This window comes from Monodelphis domestica, chromosome 2, assembly GCF_027887165.1.
Source record: "Monodelphis domestica isolate mMonDom1 chromosome 2, mMonDom1.pri, whole genome shotgun sequence".
Lineage (NCBI taxonomy): Eukaryota > Metazoa > Chordata > Mammalia > Didelphimorphia > Didelphidae > Monodelphis > Monodelphis domestica.
In genome coordinates this window covers 129,243,662-129,267,877 of record NC_077228.1, presented here as the reverse complement: position 1 = coordinate 129,267,877, position 24,216 = coordinate 129,243,662, and the positions used below count along the sequence as shown (strand labels likewise).

Sequence of the window (24,216 nt, the reverse complement as noted above, 5' to 3'; positions counted from 1 at the left end):
AAAAGCTATTTTCTTAGTGAAAATCATTTGCACTAATACTATGGATCATGGCCAAGTTAAAAAAGGAAATGGATCTCATTTTCAGGTGAGAAACCTTGGTATTGTGCATCTCTTTGGCAAATACAGTATGCCACTGATTGTGAACTATATATTTTTGATTTTGTAAAAATGTTATTATTGTTTTTCTTTGTATGTGCAATAGCATATTTGAGTTTTCTTTTTTCTTTCATTTTTTTCTCCTTGAAGCACATGTTAACTGTATTAATTTTTTTTGATTTTGCACTAATATAAGTTTACAATATCCATTAGCCCTAATATTAATGCATACCCAAAAGCTCTAGACTATGGAAACATGCCACTGATTGTTAAATATTATGGGACTTTGATTAATGATTATGTCTGATTCCAGAAGGGATCACAAAAGAGCCATTATATAGTGCCAAGAACAATCCTGGTGGGATTGATGAAAATCTGCACCAAGACAAAGGACTGGTTTTAGGGCTCAAAGAAGCAGCTATTTGACGTCAGATGCAGGATTTCACTGTGCCAAGTTCAGACAAAGTACCTTGGTATGATTATAATTCTGGCTCCCCTATACCTGTAAGTGAAGGGAATGATATTTGCCACCTGCTTCAAAATCTAGTCCTTTTTCTTTCTCCTTCATAACGTGGCAATTTTCTGTAGTCCCGGTAATGTTCCTACAGATTGTAGGACATAAATCACTTTACTGGGCCCTGATTCTAGGACCTGCTGTGGGCTTATTCTTGCTTACTCATGATTTTTATATACTATTTAATTTTGATTTTTTTCTTTTTTTCTATATTTTTTATTATGTTTTTTCCTTCCTTTTAACAATTGACTCACATACCTCATAACTCAGTCATGTATCTCAGGGTGATCTATTGTGTTTATCAACACCCTCCTCAGGGGGACTGTATAATTGTCATGTAATTCTAGGTTTATAAAAATTTTCTTGTTAGAGATCAATTTTAGGATAAGAAACTTGCTACCACCCCAAATCCAGAAAGTGAACCATTTGGAGAAGGTGCCATGAAGATGCCTGCAGAAACCTCACACCGCACCAAAGTATTAAGAATGAACTTCAAGATGTAGAGAAATTGATCTGGGGGGAGGGGGGGGTTTGAACATATTTATTTTGAATGTACAATCTTGTGCCAAAGGGGACTGGCCCCCTGCTTTTTGTCAATGTGCCTAGCAATCATTAGTTTTATTCTTTCTCTTTATTTCCTTCTTCTCCCCAAATTATTGTAATTTCCCCTTAGAAAGTGCAATATTGTATGTACCTCTAGTTGAAGATCTTTAAAGATATAAAAGTTGGTTATGTGTACTGATTCCATGGGGAAATTAGGCATGTAAATCTGGGAAGATTTCTACATGCTCGTTACCATGGGAATCACAGAGGGGTGGCGTAATTACAATTTGAACCCTAAAACTACAATTCCCAGCATCACATGTTCCTTCTCACATTATGTGCTGATGTAGGAAGGATGTAAGTTTTGTGTAGCTCCACCTCTCATGCTCTTCCTATGATCCCATTTGGTGGAGGGAGTGTGAGGTGAGAGGCAGCCTCATGTGGTCTTTGCCTTTTTAGATAATTACCTTTTTATTCCTTTATTTCAAGTGATTACTAATAAACTTTATAAAATATTATACTTGGAATATTGGACATTGATTTCAATCCTACAGTCTAAAAGTCAAAGAAAAAGCTCTCCACCTTTGTCAATTTCTTATGTTTTCTACATCATCTACTAGGTATTGCTATGCATATTTAATTATAACAGGTATATAAGGGTTATCAGCAGGAGTCCAGTAATTTCTGACTAAATAAAACCCCTATCTGAGAATAGAACTGAGGGAAAGGGAGAGAGAACAGGTATCAAAGAAAGGCTTTGCAACATTCTCTAGCAATTCTGGACACTGACACTAGGCAAGTCTTTGGCAAACCAGGATAGCAATATATTATTGGTCTCGAGAATTTATTTTATGAAAAAGAAATTGACTCAGTGTAAAGAGATAGATCCAAGTCAAAATCTCACCTCTGATAATTACAAATCTATGTGATCTTAAGCCTTTGTTTCCTCATTTATAAAATGAGGACATGGACTAGATAATTATCTAGCTGTTTGTTAGGGTCCCTTCCATCTCTTATTCTATTATCTTATGATCCTAAGTTGATTCGTATTATTTGCAAAGAAAGCCTGGATATTAACAATACCATTAATCAAATTCATCAAAGAGTACCAAAATAAAGTTAATATTTAACACGTCCCATTTTCTGAAGTCTTAGCTTCTTTTGGCAGCTTACTCTGTGGCTATACCTAAAAAAAACCAGATGATATTTTAAAATTGTGGCTACTGTCAATCTTGTGATTTGTTTATGGGAGCAGGCAGGTAGTGCAGTGGACAAAGAGCCAGGCAACAGGCAGGAAGACACATATTCCCAAGTTCAAATCTGGCCTCGGACACTTAGTGCCTGTGATCCTGGGCAAGTCAAATAACCCTGATTACCTCAGTTTCCTCAGCTGTAAAATGAGGTGGAAGAGGAAATGGCAAATTACTACAGTTTTTTTGCCAAGAAAACCCTAAATGAAGTCATGAAGAATCAGATACAACTAAAATGACTAACCAACAAAACAAAAACCCAATCTGTTTATCAAAGAGATATAAATTTCAAATAATTCACATGAAACTCTGATGCGTGTCTAGAAATAAGTATGACTTTGTATCTACATACAAACCCATATCTGGTCTACTCAACATTAGCATGACCTTAGATAGAACATACAACCTCCCCTTTTCAGTTTCATTATTTATAAAATCAGGATAAAGGACAAGCTACTAAGGCAATATAAGCACACACTATAGGTGCACACTCTATAAGTGCACACATAAAGCAACTTTAAAAAATTTAAGGATTAAGTATTAGGATGATCTAAATCCTTAAAATAATAAAAATACCAATTGTTTATTGAGTCACTTACTTCGCCTCCATTGATGACAAAATCTGGGCTAATTACATTTCCAAGAGATTTAGACATCTTTTCTCCTTTTTCACCCACAGTAAATCCATGAACCAAAACAGTTCTGAAAAGGCAAATCAAACATTTTCATAATAGTGTTAGGTAATAAAACATAAATTGCTTTGAAAAATAATGAGAACCAGCACAACTAGGTGATTCAGTGAATAGAGTCAGGCTTTGAGACAGGAAGTCCTAGATTTAAATTTGGCTTTAAGACACTTTCTAGGTATGTGACTGAGCACACCAGTTAACTCCAATTGCCTAGTCCTTACTGCTCTTCTGTCTTGGACCTTTAGTATCAGTTCCAAGACAAAAGGTAAGAGTTGTAAAAATGTAAAGTTAAAAATAAAGTTAAAATGATGAGAACCTTTTTTATAATTATCAAAATTAATAATATTCATCAGTTGCCTAAACTAGGTCTGATTCAAAAAAATAAGGTCCACATAGCAAAGTTTTTGGTGAAAACAAGAAGCCTAAATGTGATTGTTTAATTTATGAATAAGGGAAAGAAAAATGAATAAATATAAATTGGACATTTTGAGGATATTTTATTACTGTTTTATCAACTTCTGTTAGTATATTCAATTGCTATAATAATACCCACAATTCTTTCTCCTTTTGGACATAAGGTTCTAAGAAATTTATTTCTATTTACTGGTAGCTGATATAAGCACCATTCATTTATTCTGAGGTCTTTATTATTATTCAACAAGAAAAGACAAAGTGTACCAGAAAGTTGGAATCACAGTAATTTTGCCTAGGGTTAGAGGAGAAACATTCAACCATTTTGTTTTGCACTCATTTGGAGAGATGGTCAAGATAGAGTGGACATAAGAAAGAATCAATCTAATAAACATAAATATTCTGACAGTATACATTTTTTTCTTCTGGACTGGACTTGTGATTGCATTAGTGTAGAGACTTCCCAGTGGTGAAACTCTTTACCAGTGCACATCAACAAATGTTCTTCAACTTCTAATCTTAATTTTAAAGCACTGAAAAATTACAATTGATCACCTTTAGGTCATATATAGCCAGCATAGCTCAGAGGTAGAAATTGCCTCTGATCTTCTTAACTCCAGTCTTGCTACTATGCCACATGCTTTGTAATCTCAACCTAATTTTATGGTATGCTTTAATTTTTAATCCAATGAAAGTACACTAGGTGGGAGATTACAATACTGTAATTCTAAGTCAAACTACCTTCTAATGTTAAATTCCAGGATCAGTATTTTAGTTTGCCAATTGTTTGTAAATATTAAAAAGAGAATGGCATTTGAAGCTCAAGATAATCTCTCTCTCTTCCATATGTCCTATTTTCTCTGCTTGTCCAAACTGTAACCATTCCTCAATCAAAGCTATTTGAATACCAATCTCCTCTCCTCAATTATGAAATACCATAAAGATTCCCCTAGAGGACTTAGAATCTGACACAAAGATAATATACTTAAACTACCTGACAATTATTCCATAATTATGTTATGTCTCAATGATACTAAAGCTCCTTGAAGGCAGGAAGCAGGTAATAATTTGGTGGCATCCTGCCTCTACTCCTAGCATTGTGCTTGCTCTGCTATAGGCTCTCAATGAATTCATGTTAAAATTGACTAAAATATACAAACTAGCTAGTTTGTGATAAAGGTACTTACTTAAAAGGGGCCTTTTTCCTTGTTGCCACACTAATTAATAAGGAAGAATGAAACCAACCTCCAAGCTGGTCCTTTCCCTCCAAGTACAAATCTGCCCTTTGTTCTGGACCTTATAGAAACATAGTAAAAACAAATTCAGAGTTCTTACAATAGAAAAGAACAATGTTACCCTGACAATCAAGCCTTTATGAAAACGTGATGCCTAATCTATTCTTTTTGATATTCTGCATAGCTACTATGACTTTTAAATATCCTGTGTATTCAGAATATTGATGTGTAGCAATCAATAAGTATCTATGAAACATTATGTGTCAGTTATTGTGCCAAGTTCTAAGCTTACAAAAAGAAAGCAAAAACGGTTCCTTCCTTCAAACAGCTTTTATTATAATGAGGGACAACAGCAAGTAAATAAATAAATACAGGATACAGTACATGTGCGTTACCTTAGAGAGAAAGTGCTAGTTTCTACACTTTAGCAGAGCTAGTACTTCCTGTGATGAGGAAGGAAGGAGTCAAGAGTCAGACTGCAGGGAGCTTAGAAGAGAATGAGAGGAAAATTCAGAAATATCTATACTTAATATCTATAGTTTTTCAAGTTTAGATGAAAAAGGAAAGATAGCTACATGACAATAGCTTTGAAAAATCTAGGAAAGACTTAAAATTTTTTAAAAGACTTGGAAATGTTTGTAGATAGCAGAGAGGAAACTAGTTAATAGGGAGAATTTAAAGATTAAAAAGAGGGTGCATTAATAGTGAGGGCACTGTTAGAAAGGACAAAAAGGTTTATGAAAAAAGGTTGTAATATTCCAAACCTATGATTTTTCAATGAATTCCCAAGTCAGATATCAATTCATAACATGCATGAAAATCTCAATTAAATTATTCAATTAGACTATCAGTATAAATTATTTTATAATTTATATTATTTCAATATAGTGGCAATTTGTATATATTTATATACTCTCAAATTATAAATACATATTGGTACAAGAGATATAATTGTCTAAAGTGTACAAGTACTTCTGAAATATCAAAATTTGATGAGTGTAAACCTTAGGGACTCCATAGTACAGATTAAAAGGTCTTTCTTATTTATTTTGCTAATCTTTCCATACAGGTATTACTAAAATGATATATGGTTAAAAGATAAAGTAAAAGTGAGGGTGGGGAAGACAGGGGAGGCAGAGGATAACAAAACTAATTTACTCGTGTATATCTAGAAGGCAATAGTGAGTCTGGATGTTTATTTAGCATTTCTGGGTTGACAACTCAAGAAGAGGTAAATAATTATCTCATCAATGTCCTAGAAGTACATCGAAAGGATGAAATTTGATCCTGCATCATTTTCTTATTGATCATATTTACAGTTAATTGATTTTGTTCTGTAACTGCTTATGTCAAGGATCTTGGTCTTTGAGCTTAGTTCAGATTTCAGCTGGCCTGTAATGGATTAAGTTTGGAAATCCAGTTCTTCTGCCTCAAGGAACTTAACAAACCTTAAGCAATGTGTATGAAAGCCAAGGAGTTAGGCCTAATACACCACCAACCTATCCTGCAAGGATGTCTGGTTTGAGGTTCAGAAAGGGCTAATCTGTTGTTCTGACCTTATACCAGCATTCAAATAATGTCTCAAGAGAGAAAAATGAGGGGTTAATGTTAGTGCCCCTCCCTCTCCCAGGCAATCAATCATGTTGTTCCCTGATCCTTGTTTTGTATTCAGTATCATGATGTCATCTACCTTGTTCTATACTCCCCAAATCCAATTAAAGGGAAACTGTTCTCTTGTTTGGGGTCACTGTCACAAATGGAGGTAAGCTGCTGACCCATAAGGTAGCATGACCCTGATAAAAAGTTATATTGTTCAGAGATTTGCCTCACTTTATCCTTTTGTCATTTATTAACAGTATATAGGGGGCAGCTGGGTAGCTCAGTGAATTGAGGTCCAGGTCTAGAGACATGGGGTCCTGGGTTCAAATCAGACCTCAGACACTTACTAGCTATGTGACCCTGGTCAAGTCCCTTAACTCCAACTGCCTAGACCTTACCTTATTAATGAAATCTAGAATGATTTGGCTATTCTTAGCAAGTGATCAAAGACAATCCCCAAGGATTCATGACAAAAAATGTCATTCATCTCTTGAGAAAGAACTGATGGACTCTGATTACAGACCAAAACATGCTATATTTTACTTGCTTCATTTTTTTTGGTTCTGGTTCTCTTCTACAAAATGATTACTAAAGAAAAATGTTTTACATCATTATTGCACATAGTTTTCATTGCTTTCTTAGGAAAGGGGGAGGGGAGAGAGGGAATAAGGGGGAGAATATGACTCAAAATTTAAAAATTGTTTTTACATGTAATTGAGGAAAACATAAATAAAAAAGAATATTAGTGACACAGTTTTCATCACATTTTAATTTAGTCAACAGTCTTGAATTTATATTATACATGTACTTATATGTACTATTCTTAGAAAAGACCTCCTAAAAAAATCTCCCAATAATGATATTAACAAGCAGTAATTCTCATGCAGGCTGAAACAGTTCCTGAACTTTTGAAGTAGGATTAATAACTAAACTGCTATTTCACTAGAAGCATACTCTTCTGAGTGTAAATATAGATTTCTACATGACTATAAGAAATCCTTGTTCCTGCTGAGGCTTAAACTGTGTGATTGTATTTGCCTGCATTTTCAAGATAATTTGGGAAACTGTGAGTGCCTCTCTGCACTTTTAATATTTTTCTCAACCATAATAGCAAAGGCCATTTGAAACAAAAATTTTGAAGTCAAGGGTTTTGATTATGTGAAAACATTGAATAGCAAAGTTTAAAGTCTGACATTGCTTATCAATGATACTTCTGGGGGAAAAAACAAAACTAAAGTGTTTAAATTTAGTGTAAAAAAATTAAATCCTTTAAATGTAGCCACCTTGAATCACTATTTATATATGTGTTCAGTCACTTTCTCCTCCTCCCTGTCTTTTTATGCTTAATTACTTTAGGAAAACCTCACCCCCCCACCCCCCCCACCCCCAGCATCTCTATTTCATTTGTCTAATTTACTGTAATCATCACTAATTAAGCATGAAAGTAGTCCTAAGCTATATATTTGTATTTACTTTTTTTTTTTTAAGAAAGAAAGCCAGAAAAACATGATTGACCACATGGCTTGATGTATACATGATTGGGGATTTTGGCATTAAAAGATCACTCTACTGCAAATATTAATAACATGGAAATAAGTTTTGAACAATGATACATGTATAACCCAGTGAAACTTCTTGTCAGCTCCAGGAGTGGGGAGGGAAGAGTAGAGGGAAAGAACATGAATCATGCGACCATGGAAAAACATTCTAAACTAATTAATTAATTAAAATAATAATAAAAATCAAGAAAGAAAGCTGTGAAGAATATAGAAAGCACAGTCCACAGGAGACCTAGACTGCAATCTAGCTCCTGACACTGTTTAACTTTATAAACATGTTACTTAATCTCCATCAGTATAATATTGCTAATAGATAAAATCAGGAGCTAAATGCTAAAACTCTAAGACACACTGTACATTTTAAAAATAGGTAAATTATTATAGGTTTCTAGTATGCCACTTTTTTGAATCTCAAACTTTTAAATTACCACAGAATACATAACATTCTCTTTATTTAATACCTTGAAGAACACAATTCCATGAAGTTCCACTTTCAAACCAGATGTCCAAGATATCCTGACCTGGTACATATTCCAGTTTATCAGGTCCACCAAGCTAATGAGATATAAAGTAAAAAAAGTATATTAGATATACATAAAACATTTTATGAATGCCTAGCAAGAACAAATGGGTAATAATATGTTCTCACTAAATTCAGAAAAATGTAACACTTCAGTTGTCATTAAAAAAAAAAATTTTTTTTAAACCCTTACCTTCCGTCTTGGAGTCAATACTGTGTATTGGCTCCAAGGCAGAAGAGTGGTAAGGCTAGGCAATGGGGGTCAAGTGACTTGCCCAGAGTCACACAGCTGGGAAGTATACAAGGTCAAATTTGAACCTAGGAATTCCCGTCTCTAGGCCTGGCTCTCAATGCACTGAACTACCCAGCAGCCCCCGTCATTAAAATTTTTATACTACATTACTAAAATAACTTAAAATACTCAAAACACTTAAAAACATTTTAAGTATTAAGTAAATCAAGCTTTCTCTTCTCTCTGTCCCATCCCCTACAACACATGCACAGATATGATTTATCTTTCACATGACCTTATCAGTCATGCTCCTTGTATGGACTTGAACATAGTATACATCTTATTTTTTTTACTATGTATTCTTAGAGGCAAAGACTGTTTCTTTTTATTTATCTCGGCATTTATGCATTACATTGTATTCTTTGATGGAATCAAGATAATGTCCTCCATTTGTAATCACAAGCCAACCTTCCTTATACTTTTTGTATTTTAACTATATTAAGCCCACTTTCAAAACATAATTGTTAAAGTTAAAAGTAATCATCCCCAAGTCCTTTGTTATTAGTATTCAACATTTGCAATTAGAAATTTACCTTAGCTAAGATTTCTTTGGGCAGAAGCTCCTCAGGAGGAAGAGTCCACCAGATATCACTTCCATGTTTTTCTACTAGTTTAACAAGGTGCTCAATTGTTTGACTGTTGAAAGAAAAAACAATCAAAAGTCAGTGACATAACTAGTGTCGCTAAGATTTAAAGAAATAATAGAATTAATGCCTTATTTTCAATCCCAAATTGATTTCTCCAATTATTAGAGCTACAATTATAGATTACTAGATACTAGTTCTCTAAAGATTTTGCAAAAACAAACCAATTATTCTACCTTCCCCCCAAAATTAAACAAGCTCAAAATATTTTGGTTCCTGCTAGTGAAATGAACCAAAAGCAATTAATTAGTACATGCCACATGGCAGGGATATAAGTATAAATATGAGAATTCACATCTTCAGAGATTTGTACTCTAACAGGGGAAGATTACACATATAGGGAATAGTGGGGGCTATGAAAGGATATCTGGGTCTAAGAAAGAATAAAGATAACAAATGAGCTAAAGGGAAATCTGATGACAGACCTTTTCAAAAAGAAAGGGTACAAAGGCCATTCTCCAATGAAGGTATGAACAATTTTCAAAAAGAAGAGTAAACTATTAATAACCATATGAAAGAATGCTACAAATCACTAATAATAAAAGAGATAAAAATGAAAACTTGGGGTTTCATCTTCTATACTGCAAATTGGCAAAGGTAACAAAAAATAGACTAGTCAATAATGGCGATTTGAGGGAAAACAGATACACTAATGCAATGTTAGAAATTATACAAATAAAAGTGATCAAAAAGTCCATATCCTTTAACCCAGAGCTTTTAATATTTGGTTTATACCCCAAGTAGAGCATTAAAAAGTTCCCATATACACCAAGGTAGTAGTAGTAGTAGTCTTTTTTGTGATAATAAAGAACTGAAAACCAAATATGTAGCCATTGATTGCAGAATGGCTAAACAAACTGTGGCACATGAATGTAATGGTGCTACAAGAAATAATGAATGTGATGAATATTATAAAATCCAAATGAACTCATGCAAAATGAAGTAAGCAGAGCAAGGAAACAATATCCACTATAACTATTGTTAACGAGGATTTTCAGAAGTGACAAAATGGATCTGCAGAAAAGCAAGAGGCTTGGAACTTTGGGAACTGCCAATCAACTGAGATGGAGTCGAAGTTCTATAGTGTCTTTAAGGGAGTAGTTAAGCAGATTGAGGTGTGTTGAACTTCACTTCCTTCTCTGGCTGTTTGAAGGGAAGATGGAAAAACAAACTCTTTGGTTGATGCATATTCATGAGACTGAGTGCTGAGAAGACTTTTGGGGTTTAACTCAGAAGAAACCTGTCAGCCTCCTGCTGTCAACATCTCTCTTTAGGGAAAATAACTTAGTTTCTTAAATTCAAAATTTATATCTCAAATCTTCAATCAACAGGGATAATTTCTAAGATTAGGGAAACCTATTTTCCTCTCACACCTTCCCATCTCCTTACCTCCTCTACCTAAAAGAATAAAATACCTCTTAGTTAAAGATTTGATTGTGGGATTTAGTTATTAGGGGAAATCTTTAAGTTTACCATTTCTGTGAAGAACACTGCAAGACTATTGAAAAGGGAACAGGAAGTAGGGTAAAGGGAAGTGCTCAAGATCAGTCATCCCCTAGCTTATTTCCTGGGTTAAGGCTCTAACACTTCCCTATTACCATAATTCCCCTAATAGTGCTATCTATTACAGTATGACAATGTAAAAGAAAAGAAACACACACAAACTCTCTCTCTTTCTCAAAAAGGATGCTGCAAAATTAACAAGAACAATCCTGACTCAAAAGGAGAGATTATGACAAGACATTCCCACATCATCACTTTGCAGAGGCTGAGGGTCCACAAGTTTTATACATTGCACATATGTTTACTTGTTTTGATCAGCTATGTTGATTTTCCACCTCCTCTTTTTCCTTTTTGTCTTTAAAAACATTTATCTGAGATGGTTCCCTGGGTTGGGGAAGAGAAATGTTACACTATAGGGAAATTAAGTGATATTAAAAAAAGAGAGAGAGATCTCAATAAAAAGTTTTTAAAAAGTAATAGATGTATTAATTAGGTTCTCAGGGAAAATATACATAAGCATATGGTAAATAGCTGGATGGGACATAAAAGAAGGACTCAGAGTCTGGTTGGTTTAGAGAGCTGTCAAGATTATTACCTGGAATATTATAATAGCCTTCAGCCCAATCTTTTTTACACACTTTTACTACACTTTTACTACACACTTTTGCCAAACAAAACAGTAAAATGTTTCTCTTCCAAATATTCCACTCTGATCAAGCCACCTTCTGTTAAAAACCAACTGGAGACTAAAAATAAGGTATTCAAGGTTTCCAATGTATTTCCTATTAAGTCCTAATATTCATTAGAGATGAGGAGAGAGAGCTCCAGGAATAGGGGACAGTGGATGAAAATACATATATTAGAGACTTAAACTGTATTGTGCTTGAATCAGAAAGAAGGAGTACATGGAGTAAACTAAGGTGTAAAAAGATTGTAAAGGTAGGAAGGAGTCATCCTCTTAAAAAGACAAAACACATTACTTTCTGTCCTAGTAACAATGCTAAGATAGAAGAACAAGAGCTAGGTAATTGGGATTAAGTGACTTGTCCAGGGTCACAAAGCTAAGAAGTATCTATGGCCACATTTGAACCCAGGACCTCTTGACTCCAGGCTTGATGCTCTATCTACTGAGCCATCTAGCTGCCCTCTAATACTTTCTCTCCCTTTTTAAAAAACCCTTTACCTTTCTTAGTAAAATCAATACTGTGTATTGGTTTCAAGGCAGAAGAGCAATAAGGGTGAGACAATGGGGGTTAAGTGACTTGTCCAGGGTCACACAACTAGAAAGTACCTGAGGTCAGATTTGAACCCAGGACCTCCTGACTCTAGGCCTGGTGTCAATCCATTAAGCAACCTGCCTGCCCCTTCAACACTCTCTGAAGGTGACTCTCCTAATTCTGCCAAACTAATCCATTCATTGTCTTTAAAAAAATTTAAATTTAAATTAAACAAAAAATCCTAACTTCACTCAGACTTTCCCATTATTGCTTACTCAATTCTTCCCACCCCACTCCATCTAAGAAATGCCTTCTACCTCTATCCCTACATATTTAAGGCCTACCTCAATTCTTACTTTCTCCATGAGGTCTCCTCTTTTAAGTAGCTAGTTATACATATTACTTAATTCACATTTAACTGTAGGTGCAATGGATTCCATGCTGACCTGAGTTCAAATCAGTTCTGTGGCCTTGGGCTAATCACTGAACCTGTCTGGGTCTCAGTTTCTTCATCTTTAAAATAAAATGGTACTCTTCGATGGTTCCACAACTAAAATGAAGCCCATTGTCAATATCCCAGAAAATACTACAACCTCTCTGAAGGACTAGACAGTCTTTTAAAGGGCCCAGAGGGATCAAATGAAGATATTTAAATCACGTCAATATTCAGCTCAATTTCCTTGGAAAGGAAAAAGAAATGTTCCTGGTTGATAAGTGGTAAGGAAATTGAAAAGAACTTGCCACAGTCTGCACAATCTGTAATTATGCAAAACATGACCAGAAGAGTTGCCCTTGTATGTTCCCTTCCCCATCAACATTATTATTCATTTGTTGAATTGAGACATCCCTTGGGTAATGGAAATGATGTTGATTGGAACTGAACTCAACTGCTATGATGCAACAGGAGACAACAGTTTTAAAAAAATGGGAATAAAAGATTATAAAGTATAAAATCTTGGCGGCATCTATGCTGCTAAGAAAGGACCACAGCCACAGGCTGATGGCCAGGTCTGAAGTGTCCCAGATGCTGTTGGGAGCCTCCTGTGCACTGCATTGCCCAAAATGTTAGGCTATAATACATCTGCTCCTTTGGAGACTAGTGCTTTTTTACCTGAGAAATGATAAAAGTTTACTTGAGTTAATGCTGAACTAGTCCAGCAGTAGTTAGGTAGCCAGTCCTGGGCTCTTGGGAGACCCAGCCCAAAATCTGAAAGATACTTTTACCAAATTGGAGAGGCTGTGAATGTGGCCTTTTAAAAGAAAGAATAATTAAATTTAAAAAGCCCTTCTGACAAAAATTAAATCTCAATAATAAAAATGTTTTAGAAGATTTATTAAATGATCATTAGAAATCACAGAATCAAGAGGATACAAAATAAAGACCATGTGCCCATGGCTGATTAGCCCATTTAAAATCCCTGAGCTTAGCTAACCACTGCCACCATGCTGGCTGCAAACCCAAGAAAGAGCCCAAAAGGAACACCCACTCACTAATATCCTCTTCTACAGGAAGTACGTAACAATAGGAAGTCAGTGGGCTCCCAGGAAATGTAGTTCTTTTTTAGGGTAACAGATTTTCAATTATACACTTATAAATTGTAAAAATCAACAGTACTTGTCTCTCACCCTTTAAAAAAAAAACAACTTTTCTTTACAAAGTCCTATGAGATGAACCTATCAGACAAACAACTTTGGGGTGGAAGGAGAGGAGAAAAGAAAATCCTGAATGTGAACAAAACCAAATTATTTCTCACCCTCAAGAAGTTACCTTCTACAGGAAGAATCCAAAATGCTTAGAAATAAGTTGGAGAAGTCAGGAAAAGTAACAACTAAGAAATTCAAGGAAGACTTAATAATATATTAAGTAGCAATATATTGTATCTTGAATAAGGATAAAAATTTAGTAAATAAGTGAGTCAGGAGATTCTAGGAGTAAGAAATGATGACCTATACTAGACAGGCGAAAAAAATGTCAAGTTTGGAAACAAAGTGAATTGTATTGTTTGGTTAGGATGTGTAATAGGAAATAAATCTGTAAAGCTGGCTGTTTGGTTAGGATGTGTTTGGTTAGGATATGCAATAGGAAATAAATCTGTAAAGCTGGCTGGGTCCAAACTATGAAGCTCAATTCTCATTCACTACTCTTTTCCCCTTTAAATCTCCACTGAATCAAGACAATAAATCCACATTTCTCTCCTCTCCTTTCCTTTCCATTTTTAAAAAAAAAGCAAAACCCTTTACCTTATGTCTTAAGACAGGGCGATAGGAGTTCAAGTGACTTGTCCAATTTCACACAGCTGGGAAGCGTCTGAAGCCACATCTGAACCCAGGTCCTCCTGACTCCAGGCCTAGTACTCTATACTCTCATTTCCCTTTCCTCTGCAAACTTGAATTTACCTTGGGCCCAATATCACTTAACTAGATTATTATAACTTGACTGGTTATACTATTTTCACTTTAATAAAAAAAGGAAAAGTGATATAAAGTAATTAATTTGCCAAAATTACTTTCTCAATATCTGTGATTTATGAATAAACTATAACAACTAATTCACAAATTATATACTGTGGCTTGCCAAGAAATAGAGGAAAACCTTCTATTATGTAGATGTAATTGTAACTTAGATGCAGAGCTGAAGACAGGTAAACAGGAAGTCTCAGAGGTTCAGTAAGTAGCTAGAGTATAACGTTCATTACAAAGGCTGGGATCCATCTGTAGTTTGTGACACTAAGTCATCATTGTAACTCTGTATTGCAGTTTCTAACATATTAGGAAAGCTATAAGAAAGACTAGGGGCAGCTAGGTGGTTGAATGGACAGAGAACCAGGCTTAATGATCCTGGATTCAAATTTGGCCACGGGCACTTCCTAGCTGTGTGACACTGAACAAGTCACTTAACGCCTATTGCCTAGCACTGTTTTTTGCCTTGCTTCTAAGAGAGAAGGTTAGGGTTTAAAAAAACAACAACTATGAAAAGCAGCTTGTTATAGTTTATCCATAAATCACAGATATTGAGAAAGTAATTTTGGCAAATTAATTACTTTATATCAATCTTCTTATTTTAAGTATTTCATTTCATAAAGCAGTAAGCCTACCATAAAATTTTGCTTTTAGACCTTATCTAAAATTTTGTATCATTTATTAGTTGTAGATTTCATATAATGAAAAGCCATTAGTTTGTTCAAGCTACCATTACACCAATTATTCTGAACTCTGATACTGATTTTATTGAATGCTTATTTAACCTGTTATCAGAAATTAAAGCACCACTATGAGTTCTAAGGGATGAAGAAACTGGTTTCAGAGTTCTCAGTTCCTCAGTCGTTAGCAGAAACAGTAAAGACAAGAAGCCAACTTTTCATTTACAAGGGAATATTAAACAACTTCTCAGGTAGTTTATTTGGAAAGAGGTAAGTGACTATGCTTTGAATTTTATCAATAAAATGAGTTCCATTTAAGAATGAAGTTTCATGAATAAAATCCTGTGTTTTAAATTTTAAGTCTTTATTTGTTAGACAACTCACTAAAGGGAAATTTAATTTTAAACAAGAAAATCAATGAAAGAAATCTGTAATTTACAACTAGAGAACATTGTTTAAAATTAAGAAAAGATTATACAGTAACTGAAAACTTTCAAATTAACCTTTAAATGTCTATACTATGTTTAGAATAACTTATTTTAATGTTATAATTTTCCAGAAAAATGATTTACTTATCAACTATATTCCATGATGACATTAAACTTAAAAATAAGAAATTACTATAAAACTAACTGTTGTTGACTTAGTAGAAAAAAATCTGAAAACTGTAAAAATGATTTTTCACAGCTCATATTTATCATTTTTAATTTAAATAACAAATCACCATTGACACTTTACATAAAGTGTCCCTTTTTAAAGCTACCTTGTTAGAACAGTCTTGAATTTTTATAAAACAAAATAAACTGGCACAAATTTCACACTATAACAAAATGAATAATTATTATCTTTAAAAAATCACTACTTCTGGGGGCAGCTGGGTAGCTCAGTGGATTGAGAGTCAGTTCTACAGATGGGAGGTCCTAGGTTCAAATCTGGCCTCAGACACTTCCCAGCTGTGTGACCTTGGGCAAGTCACTTGACCCCCATTGCCTAGCCCTTACCACTCTTCTGCCTTAGAACCCAGTATTGATTCTAAGACAGAAGGTAAGGGTTTAAAACAAACAAACAAACAAACAAACAAACCACTGCTTCTTATATAAAAGGGAAAAAAGTAATCCCTCAAATGTCATACCACATGTAAAATGCAACTGATTAGAATCTAGATTTCAAGGGCCAGCTGGGTGGCTCAGTGGATTGAGAGCCAGGCCCAAAGACAGGAGGTCCTGGATTCAAATCTGGCCTTAGACACTTTCCAGCTGTGTGACCCTGGGCAAGTCACTTGACCCCCCCATTGCCTAGCCCTTACCACTCTTCTGCCTTGGAACCAATACACAGTATTGATTCCAAGATGGCTGTGTATTGGTTCCAAGATGGAAGGTAAGTGCTACAGTAACGAAGAAGGAATTGCTGCCATCAGTAAGAAATGGTGTGTAGGAAAATGACCTATGAATTGACAGACATTATATTTAAAGTTTGTCTGTCATTTCTGTAGGCCAATGCCTTGTATGTCTGTGCTGCTTCAAAACCACAAACTGTTAGTTTCATAAATTTGAATGACAGCTACTGAGTAAAAAACAAAAATAAGAAAATATTAATTCTTAATTATCAATAAAAGAATACTGGTAATCAAAGAGAATTCACTTGAATTTTTCAGTCAAATCAAAGCTTTCATTTGTTTCAAATGATATTCATTTTGATGACCACATTTTTTAACAAAGGGAAAAGATGAAAAATACCCACTTGTTCAATTTGTTTACATAAAGATAAACTACTCTTAGATTCTTTCACATGGAAAAACTATGAAAACTTTTTCTAATAATGGTGATGAAAACACAAACACAGCTATAGCTTTACAATGATCCTTTAGAGAAAACTGCCTAAAAAATAAAAAATAAAGAAAACTGCCTAGAGCAAAATGAGCAGAATCAGGAGAACATTGTACACAGAGACTGATACGCTGTGGTACAATTGAACGTAATGGTTCTCTACTAGTAGCAATGCAATGACACAGGATAATCCAGAGGGACTTAGGAGAAAGAAGCTATCCACAGCCAGAGAAAGAATTGTGGGAACAGAAAACAGAAACACAGAAGAAAAACATATAATTGATCACATGGCTTGATGGGGATATGATTGTGCTTCAAGGTTTACAAAAGTAACAACAGAGCTAAAATTAACAAATGTCTCATTTAAATATTATGCTATATGTTATACACATGACACATTTCCATTATAGTTCCTCTAAGCCCAAAAATACTTAATAATTATTTAAATTTATCATTGGCACTAAATGGTGATATAAATGGGGTTGCTCTTCTGAGTGAGACATAAAAACAGAAAACAGCATGTGATAAGAGGAACAAAGTTTAAAGCATTTCACCTTGTTCAAGGAGAGACTTAGTTATGGATTGAATGAAAAAGTTTAAGAAGGATGCATGTCATTTTTTTTAAATACATAAAACATTTATTAATGTAAATACATTTATGCAGGTACCCCATCTGCGGATGGAGAAAATTTGAGGCAGTGGTTAGGTGCAGACTAGTTCAGCCATAGTTAGCACCCTAGCCAGCTCTGGATCACAAATACTCACAAGGAGGATTGGTACAGAAATGTTCTGTAAATAGCAGGGTGGGGGTGGGGGTGGGGAGGAAGCGGGAATAGGAGGAGGTCTGCTCTTGTGGAATCAGATTGCCAAAGTGTTTGCCTAGCTAGGAAGTTAAAAAGCACTGAATATAAATGCTCCCCTTTTAAAAACTAGGTTTCACTAGTCAACTGTTGTTCCTTCTGGAATGTTCAATAAAATAAAATTTGTTTTTTTGTTTTTTACTTTTTTCCCCAAGCTCCGATATCAAGTGCTGCTGCCTTTTTTTAAATGTGCAAACTGTTATTAGCTGAAGCTTCCAAAATACATTAACAGATATGAACACCCTGTAAAGAAGGATAATGATTAATTCATATCACCCCTCCCCTTCTTCCTCTCCCTCATTTAGGAAGAAATGAGAAGTGGAAGGGGGAGAGAGGGAGTGTTACAGAAATAAAGGACATGTCCCACAGTAGTAATTCTAAGTCCCTGATTCAGTTCTTCCAAAGAGAGGGCTGGCTTGGTGAGTGGGGGTCCCTAGTATGAGATTGTCCATTCTTTGACAGAGGATACATGTCATTCTAAAGAGAAACCTTTATGAACATCAATAAATTCATTAAAGTGAGAAAACAGAAGAATAGAGCTATCATCAAATAAAATACAGCACTATTACCTGTAAAATAATAGTAATCATGTGTGGCACATCTTAGAATTGAGTTTACCACCCACTACTGTTAAATGCTGGTAGCTCACAAAACCATCTATTCCCACCAAATCTTTGATTTGCCAAGAAGGGGAATATAGGTACTTTCTTTACTAGGTCCAGTGGGAAATTTCATTAATATTCATTCTAATTCTACCAAGCTAGTTTGTTATGAACATACGATTAGAAATCTCAAAGTTTATGGTAAATCAAGAGTGCCTCGTCTTCATGAGATGGTTGGGGATCTGAGCTCTAGCCACTGAAATTTCTTTTAACTATATGTGAAATAAAACTAAATCCTCAATTCTCATTTGAAAATAACTGGTTACTGATTTTTAAGAATATAATCTCAATGGAAAAAATGATCTCATATAACCTTAAATCAAAAAATCCTGAAGGTGTGGTGTCAAGATGGTGGCTTAGACACAACAAAAGCCCAGACTTCTCTGAAAACCCTTCCACACCAATCAAAAACAAAGAGCTTCAAGGGGACAGAAAACCAAATCTAACAACAGGACAAAGCTGGGGAACCCAACTGCTGGATTCAACTTAAAAGGTATACCAAAAAAAAGCCTGAATTCTTGAACTCTCAGATTCAAAAGAAAGGAAGATGGAAGATCCTTGGACCCCTCCCCCACCTACTGTGCTGAGTCTCCAGTGGTCCTCGGAATCTCTGGGCAGGCAAGGGCACTAGTCCAGAAGGTGTGCCTTGCTGGCACAGGTGTGCCAGGCTTAGGGCATTGAACACAGGTGGCAGGGAGTAAGCTGGAGGAGAAGCTCAGAGAGGGCAGCCTAGTCGCAGGCAGTCAAAATGCTCCATCTTGCCTCCTCCAAGTTTTGGCTTCAGGACATATCCAACTCCATAGATAAGCTCTGCCCTGGCTTAACCTCAACAATAGGGCAGATAAGAAGCCTTCAGAGGGCAGGGAAGCTCAGTCTCCAACATCCCTCCCCCATTGATTCCACCTAGAGTCTTGCTGACTATGCTCCGAGGGCAAAGGCTGCAACCACTACAGAATACCTTGATAACAGGGTGGGAAGCCTACCTCCCTTCAGCCTCCTCACCTACACCTTCAGCTTCTGCTGCCAACTGGGGAAGATCTGACCTCAGGGCTCATCAGTCTAATCTAGTCAATCAGCAGAGAAGAGAATAAGCCTCTTTAGGACAGAACAGTCCAAATCCACAGATCCAGCAAATAATCAGAGGAGCAAGATTACAGCCAATGACAGGGGGAGAGAAGGAAAAAATATGAATGACAACAGAAAAAGAACAAAGAAGTTACAATTGACAGCTTCTATCTAGGTAATGAACAAAGAGAAAATGGAACAGAGGAGGACCAAGGAACACCAAGCAAAAACACAGAAACTGCAGTGAATTGAACACAAACTTTGGAAGAACACAATTCAAAAAACAATTAAGAGAGGCTGAAGACAATTGGGAAAAGAACTTAAAAAGCAAAATAAGTAATTTGGAAACAGGGGCACATGAACTAAAACAAGAAAATAGTGTCTTGAAAGCCAGAATTGACCAGCTTGAAAACGAGGCAAAGAAAGCAAAAGATGACCTACAAAAAAAATATCAGACCAAAAAGCCAGGAATGAAATTCAGTCTTTAATGTAAGGCAGCAAGAGTCTGTAAAACAAAATCAAAAGAATGAAAAAATTGAGGAAAATATGAAATATCTCATTGTTAAAACAATAGACCTAGAAAATAGATCCAGGAGAGACATTTTAAGAATTATTGGACTACCAGAAAAATCATGACAAAAGCAAAAGCTTAGACATCATTCTGCAGGAAATTATCCAAGAAAACTGCCCCAACATTCTTGAACAAGAGGGAAAAATAGAGATTGAAAGAATCCACAGATCACCTTCTGCATTTAATCCCCAATTGACAATGCCCAGGAATGTTATAGCCAAATTCGAGAACTATCAGACCAAGGAAAAGATACTACACACTGAGAAGAAGAAACCATTCAGATATTATGAAACCACAGTTAGGCTAACAAAGGACCTGGCTGCATCCACTGACCAGAAGGCATAGAATATGATATTCTGGAAAGCAAGAGAACTGGGTCTACAATCAAGAATCAACTACCCAGCAAAACTGACTATATTCTTGCAGGGGAAATTATGGTAATTTAATAAAATAGAAGACTTCCAAGCATTCCTAAAGAAAAGACCTAACTTAAACAGAAAATATGATGCCCAAACACAGAACTCAAGAGAATTACCAAAAGGTAATAAACAGAGGGGAAAAAAAATTTTAAGGGACCCAATAAGTTCAGATGATTTGTATTCCTACAAGAAAAGACAATATTGGTAACTCTTAAAAATTGTTATTATCATCAGGGTAGCTAAAAGAAGTATACTTAAAGGATACAGTGACAAACTAAATAGGATGATATGAACACAACTACAAAACACTTTTCACATAATTAAAACTCGATCTAAACAATTTGAAAAACATTAATTGCTCAAGGGTAGGGAGAGCTAACATCATAAGAATGACAATCCTACCCAAATTATTTTACTTATTCAATACCATACCTATCAAACTACCAAGAAACTTTTTTTACTGTATTGGAAAAACTAAAACAAAGTTCATTTGGAAGAACAAAAGATCAAGAATATCAAGGGAAATAATGAAAAAAATGTGGAAGGGGGCCTTAGCAGTACCAAATCTTAAACTGTACTATAAAGCAGTGGTCATCAAAACAATATGGTACTGGTTAAGAGACAGAAGGAAGGATCAGTGGAATAGACTTGGGGTAAATGACCTCAGTAAGACAGTGTATAATAAACCCAAAGACCCCAGCTTTGGGGGCAAAAATCTACTATTTGACAAAAAACTGCTGGGAAAATTGGAAAACACTATGGGAGAGATGGGGTTTAGATCAACATCTCACACCCTACACCAAGATAAATTCAGAATGGAAATAGGTCTTGATCAATGACACATGTAAAATTCAGTGGAATTACCTATTGGCTATGTAAGGGGATGGGAGGAGGGGAGAGAAAGAACATGAATCATGTAACCATGGAAATATGTTCTTAATTAATCAATGAAATAAATTTTAAAAAATAAAAATATCCCACCCTTTATATCAATTTCCCATCAATGCAAGGAGAGGTTCCAGAAATTTAGAATCACAATAGATTAGCAAAGGGAAAAGGAAAAGAAGAATAGAAAAGGGGAAAAGATTAGAATAAAGTGGTGTGGAACTATCACTAAAAAGAAACAGGTAGTTGCTAGGTGTAGATCATCTAGTTTTGGTTAAAACTAATTTTATACCAACTGAAACCATGACAGAGGGAAAATATTTTGATAAAATTACCATATTTTACTCAGAGAAAACAAAGCATACATTGTATCAGTTATTCCAAATAACATAGAAACAAAGATCAGGGAAGCTAAAAAACATTTTTCCTATTTTGAAAAATATTTAACTCATTAAAATGTTATATAACATATAGAAAGTTTCTACCTGTTGATCAAGATTTCATCTTTTGTCTTGTGATGGAACACAGGAATTGGAACACCCCAAGTCCTTTGCCTTGAGATACACCAAAATGGTCGTCTCTCCATTGTGTCCACCATACTATTCATTGCTGATGCAGGAAGAAACTTCACCTTTTTTAATGATTCCTACAGTAAGTTTACAAAATAAGTATAATGAGGAAAGGTCTCTAAAATTGAATCATATTAATCAACATGACTAAAAATGTATTTTTATTGGGTTACTGGGGTCATGTTAAAAAATAAGTAATTTTATATCAAAGTAGGAAAGGAAACTAACATTTTTCCAGATGTTTACAATGGGAACCCATTAAGTGATAATCTCAAGGAGACATGAAGCGTTTATTGCAGATTATAACATTAAAAACACTAAATCAAAACAGAATAAATTAAGACCTATTATTAATCTTCATTAATAGCAAAAAAAAATTAATTGAATCTATATTTCAATCATAAAAAACAGTATACAGTTAGAGGGTATCAACAGTTTTCAAAAGAACAATCATAAACTCTTACAGTTTAAAGCCTCCCGCCAGCGAGAAGCTTTATGGTAGGAAGATAGAAATAGGATAGAAGTTTTTGATCCTGCGAAGGGCGTGAAGGAGCTAAGCTTTTGAGATGTGAATAATGAGTCAGTAATCAATTATTATTAATATTTGGGAGCCGCAGCCACGCTCTGAATATTTGGGAGCCGCAGCCACGCTCTGATCAATGGATGTTACTGAAAGGCTATATTCCGCCCAGAGATCCCATTTAACACTGCACTGGTCAGAGGATGATATAGCTCAGCTGGGAGAATGAATAGAGACTAAAGAACTAGAGAATGCTAGGTATTAGCATTGGAAAAGAAAGAGAGACACCTGGCCAAAGGCCAGGCCTCAGGTAAAGATAGAGAGGAGAGAGAAAAGTGGAAAGACAGTGTAAAGCAAACCTGTAGGCTCAGCCAAGAAGGAGGAGCTGGCCATGGCTTCCCAATTTATTCTCTTTGATACGCAAATGAACTCAATACATATTGATAAGTTACATAATGCCTCAATACATATAGATGAGTTATATTGTGTATTGCCATTGGATAATTGCAAATTACGACAAGGTGAAGGTGGAGTCTTTATCCTCAGGTGAGTGAGAGAAAGGGAAGCAAGGTTTCATGCCCTAACTTCATCCACACTAAGAACAGAGTTCATTGCCATGCACAGAATGGCCATGTGCCCATTCACAAACCTTGTCTCTCCATAATATCCATGGGCTGGACTGCTACATCGTTAAACAACTTTATGAAAGAATAATCCAAATCACTATTACTAAAAGAAATTTAAATCAAAATAACTATACAGTTTATCTCAGAGAATTCACAAATAGTGCAAAAAAGGAGATTAGAGTCAACACTGAATGGGTTTATAGAAAGATGCACACTTAAAAACTGTTGTTGGAGATGAGAATTGGTACATCCATTCTGGAAAGCAATCTGAAATTATAATAAAACATAAATATACAGTAAAATGATGATGGACATGGAGAAGCACAGAAAGACTTAAGAACTGATACAAAAGCAAAGTAAACAGAACTAGAAAAATGTGATATAGAATGAAAGCAATCTAAAGTGAAAGAACAATAATAAAACCATCAAGTGCTGTTGAAATTTTAATGACAAAGCTTGGTCCCAAAGAAGTGACATGAGAAGGTTCCTCATCCTCCATTTTTTTAAGAGGCAAGAGAATATGGGTATGGAACACTGCACAGAATGTCTCTATTTGATATGTTGGTTAGTTTTAGTTTTCCCCTCTATTTTATTTTACTTTTTGGGAAGGAGAGGGAAATAGTGAGAAATGTACAATGTATAAAACTAAAACATGTATAGACTTATGAAAAACAAAATAGAAAACAAATTAGTACAATCTTGAAGAAACTTTCAGTCAATTTGATATTTTAAAGGAAATATTCTTTTTTTATTTTTAAACCTTTACCTTCCATCTTAGAATCAATACTATATTTTGGTTACAAGGCAGAAAAGGGGTAAGGACTGTAAACCTTAAAATTTCTTAGACTTATGAATGTTGGAAATGTCACCATTTCCAACATTAGGTAGGGAGGGTCCTTCTCCTCCCTACCTAAGATTACTTTAGGACAGAAACCTTTTGCTGAACAATGGAAAGGGCTTTGACCTATGCTTAAGCATAGAACAGGAAGTTCTTTGAGTCA

At 35.1% G+C, this 24,216-nt stretch overlaps 1 protein-coding gene and 1 non-coding gene across 2 annotated transcripts in view; one reads left to right on the top strand and one right to left on the bottom strand.

Annotated features, from left to right (window-relative positions):
• The window catches only part of IARS2 (isoleucyl-tRNA synthetase 2, mitochondrial), a 54,173-nt gene that overhangs the window by 15,054 nt on the left and 14,903 nt on the right, over nucleotides 1-24,216 (bottom strand). The window contains exons 9-13 of the mRNA XM_056815959.1: nucleotides 21,986-22,146; nucleotides 9,242-9,344; nucleotides 8,358-8,451; nucleotides 4,691-4,799; nucleotides 3,003-3,105 (exon numbers count right to left, since the gene is read on the bottom strand). Coding sequence (XP_056671937.1) covers nucleotides 3,003-3,105; nucleotides 4,691-4,799; nucleotides 8,358-8,451; nucleotides 9,242-9,344; nucleotides 21,986-22,146 — 570 coding nt within the window. The remainder of the gene's footprint in view (nucleotides 1-3,002; nucleotides 3,106-4,690; nucleotides 4,800-8,357; nucleotides 8,452-9,241; nucleotides 9,345-21,985; nucleotides 22,147-24,216) is intronic.
• MIR215 (microRNA mir-215) lies at nucleotides 16,629-16,731 on the top strand. The gene has a single exon (NR_034983.1). It is a non-coding gene; the product is annotated as a microRNA mir-215 (primary transcript).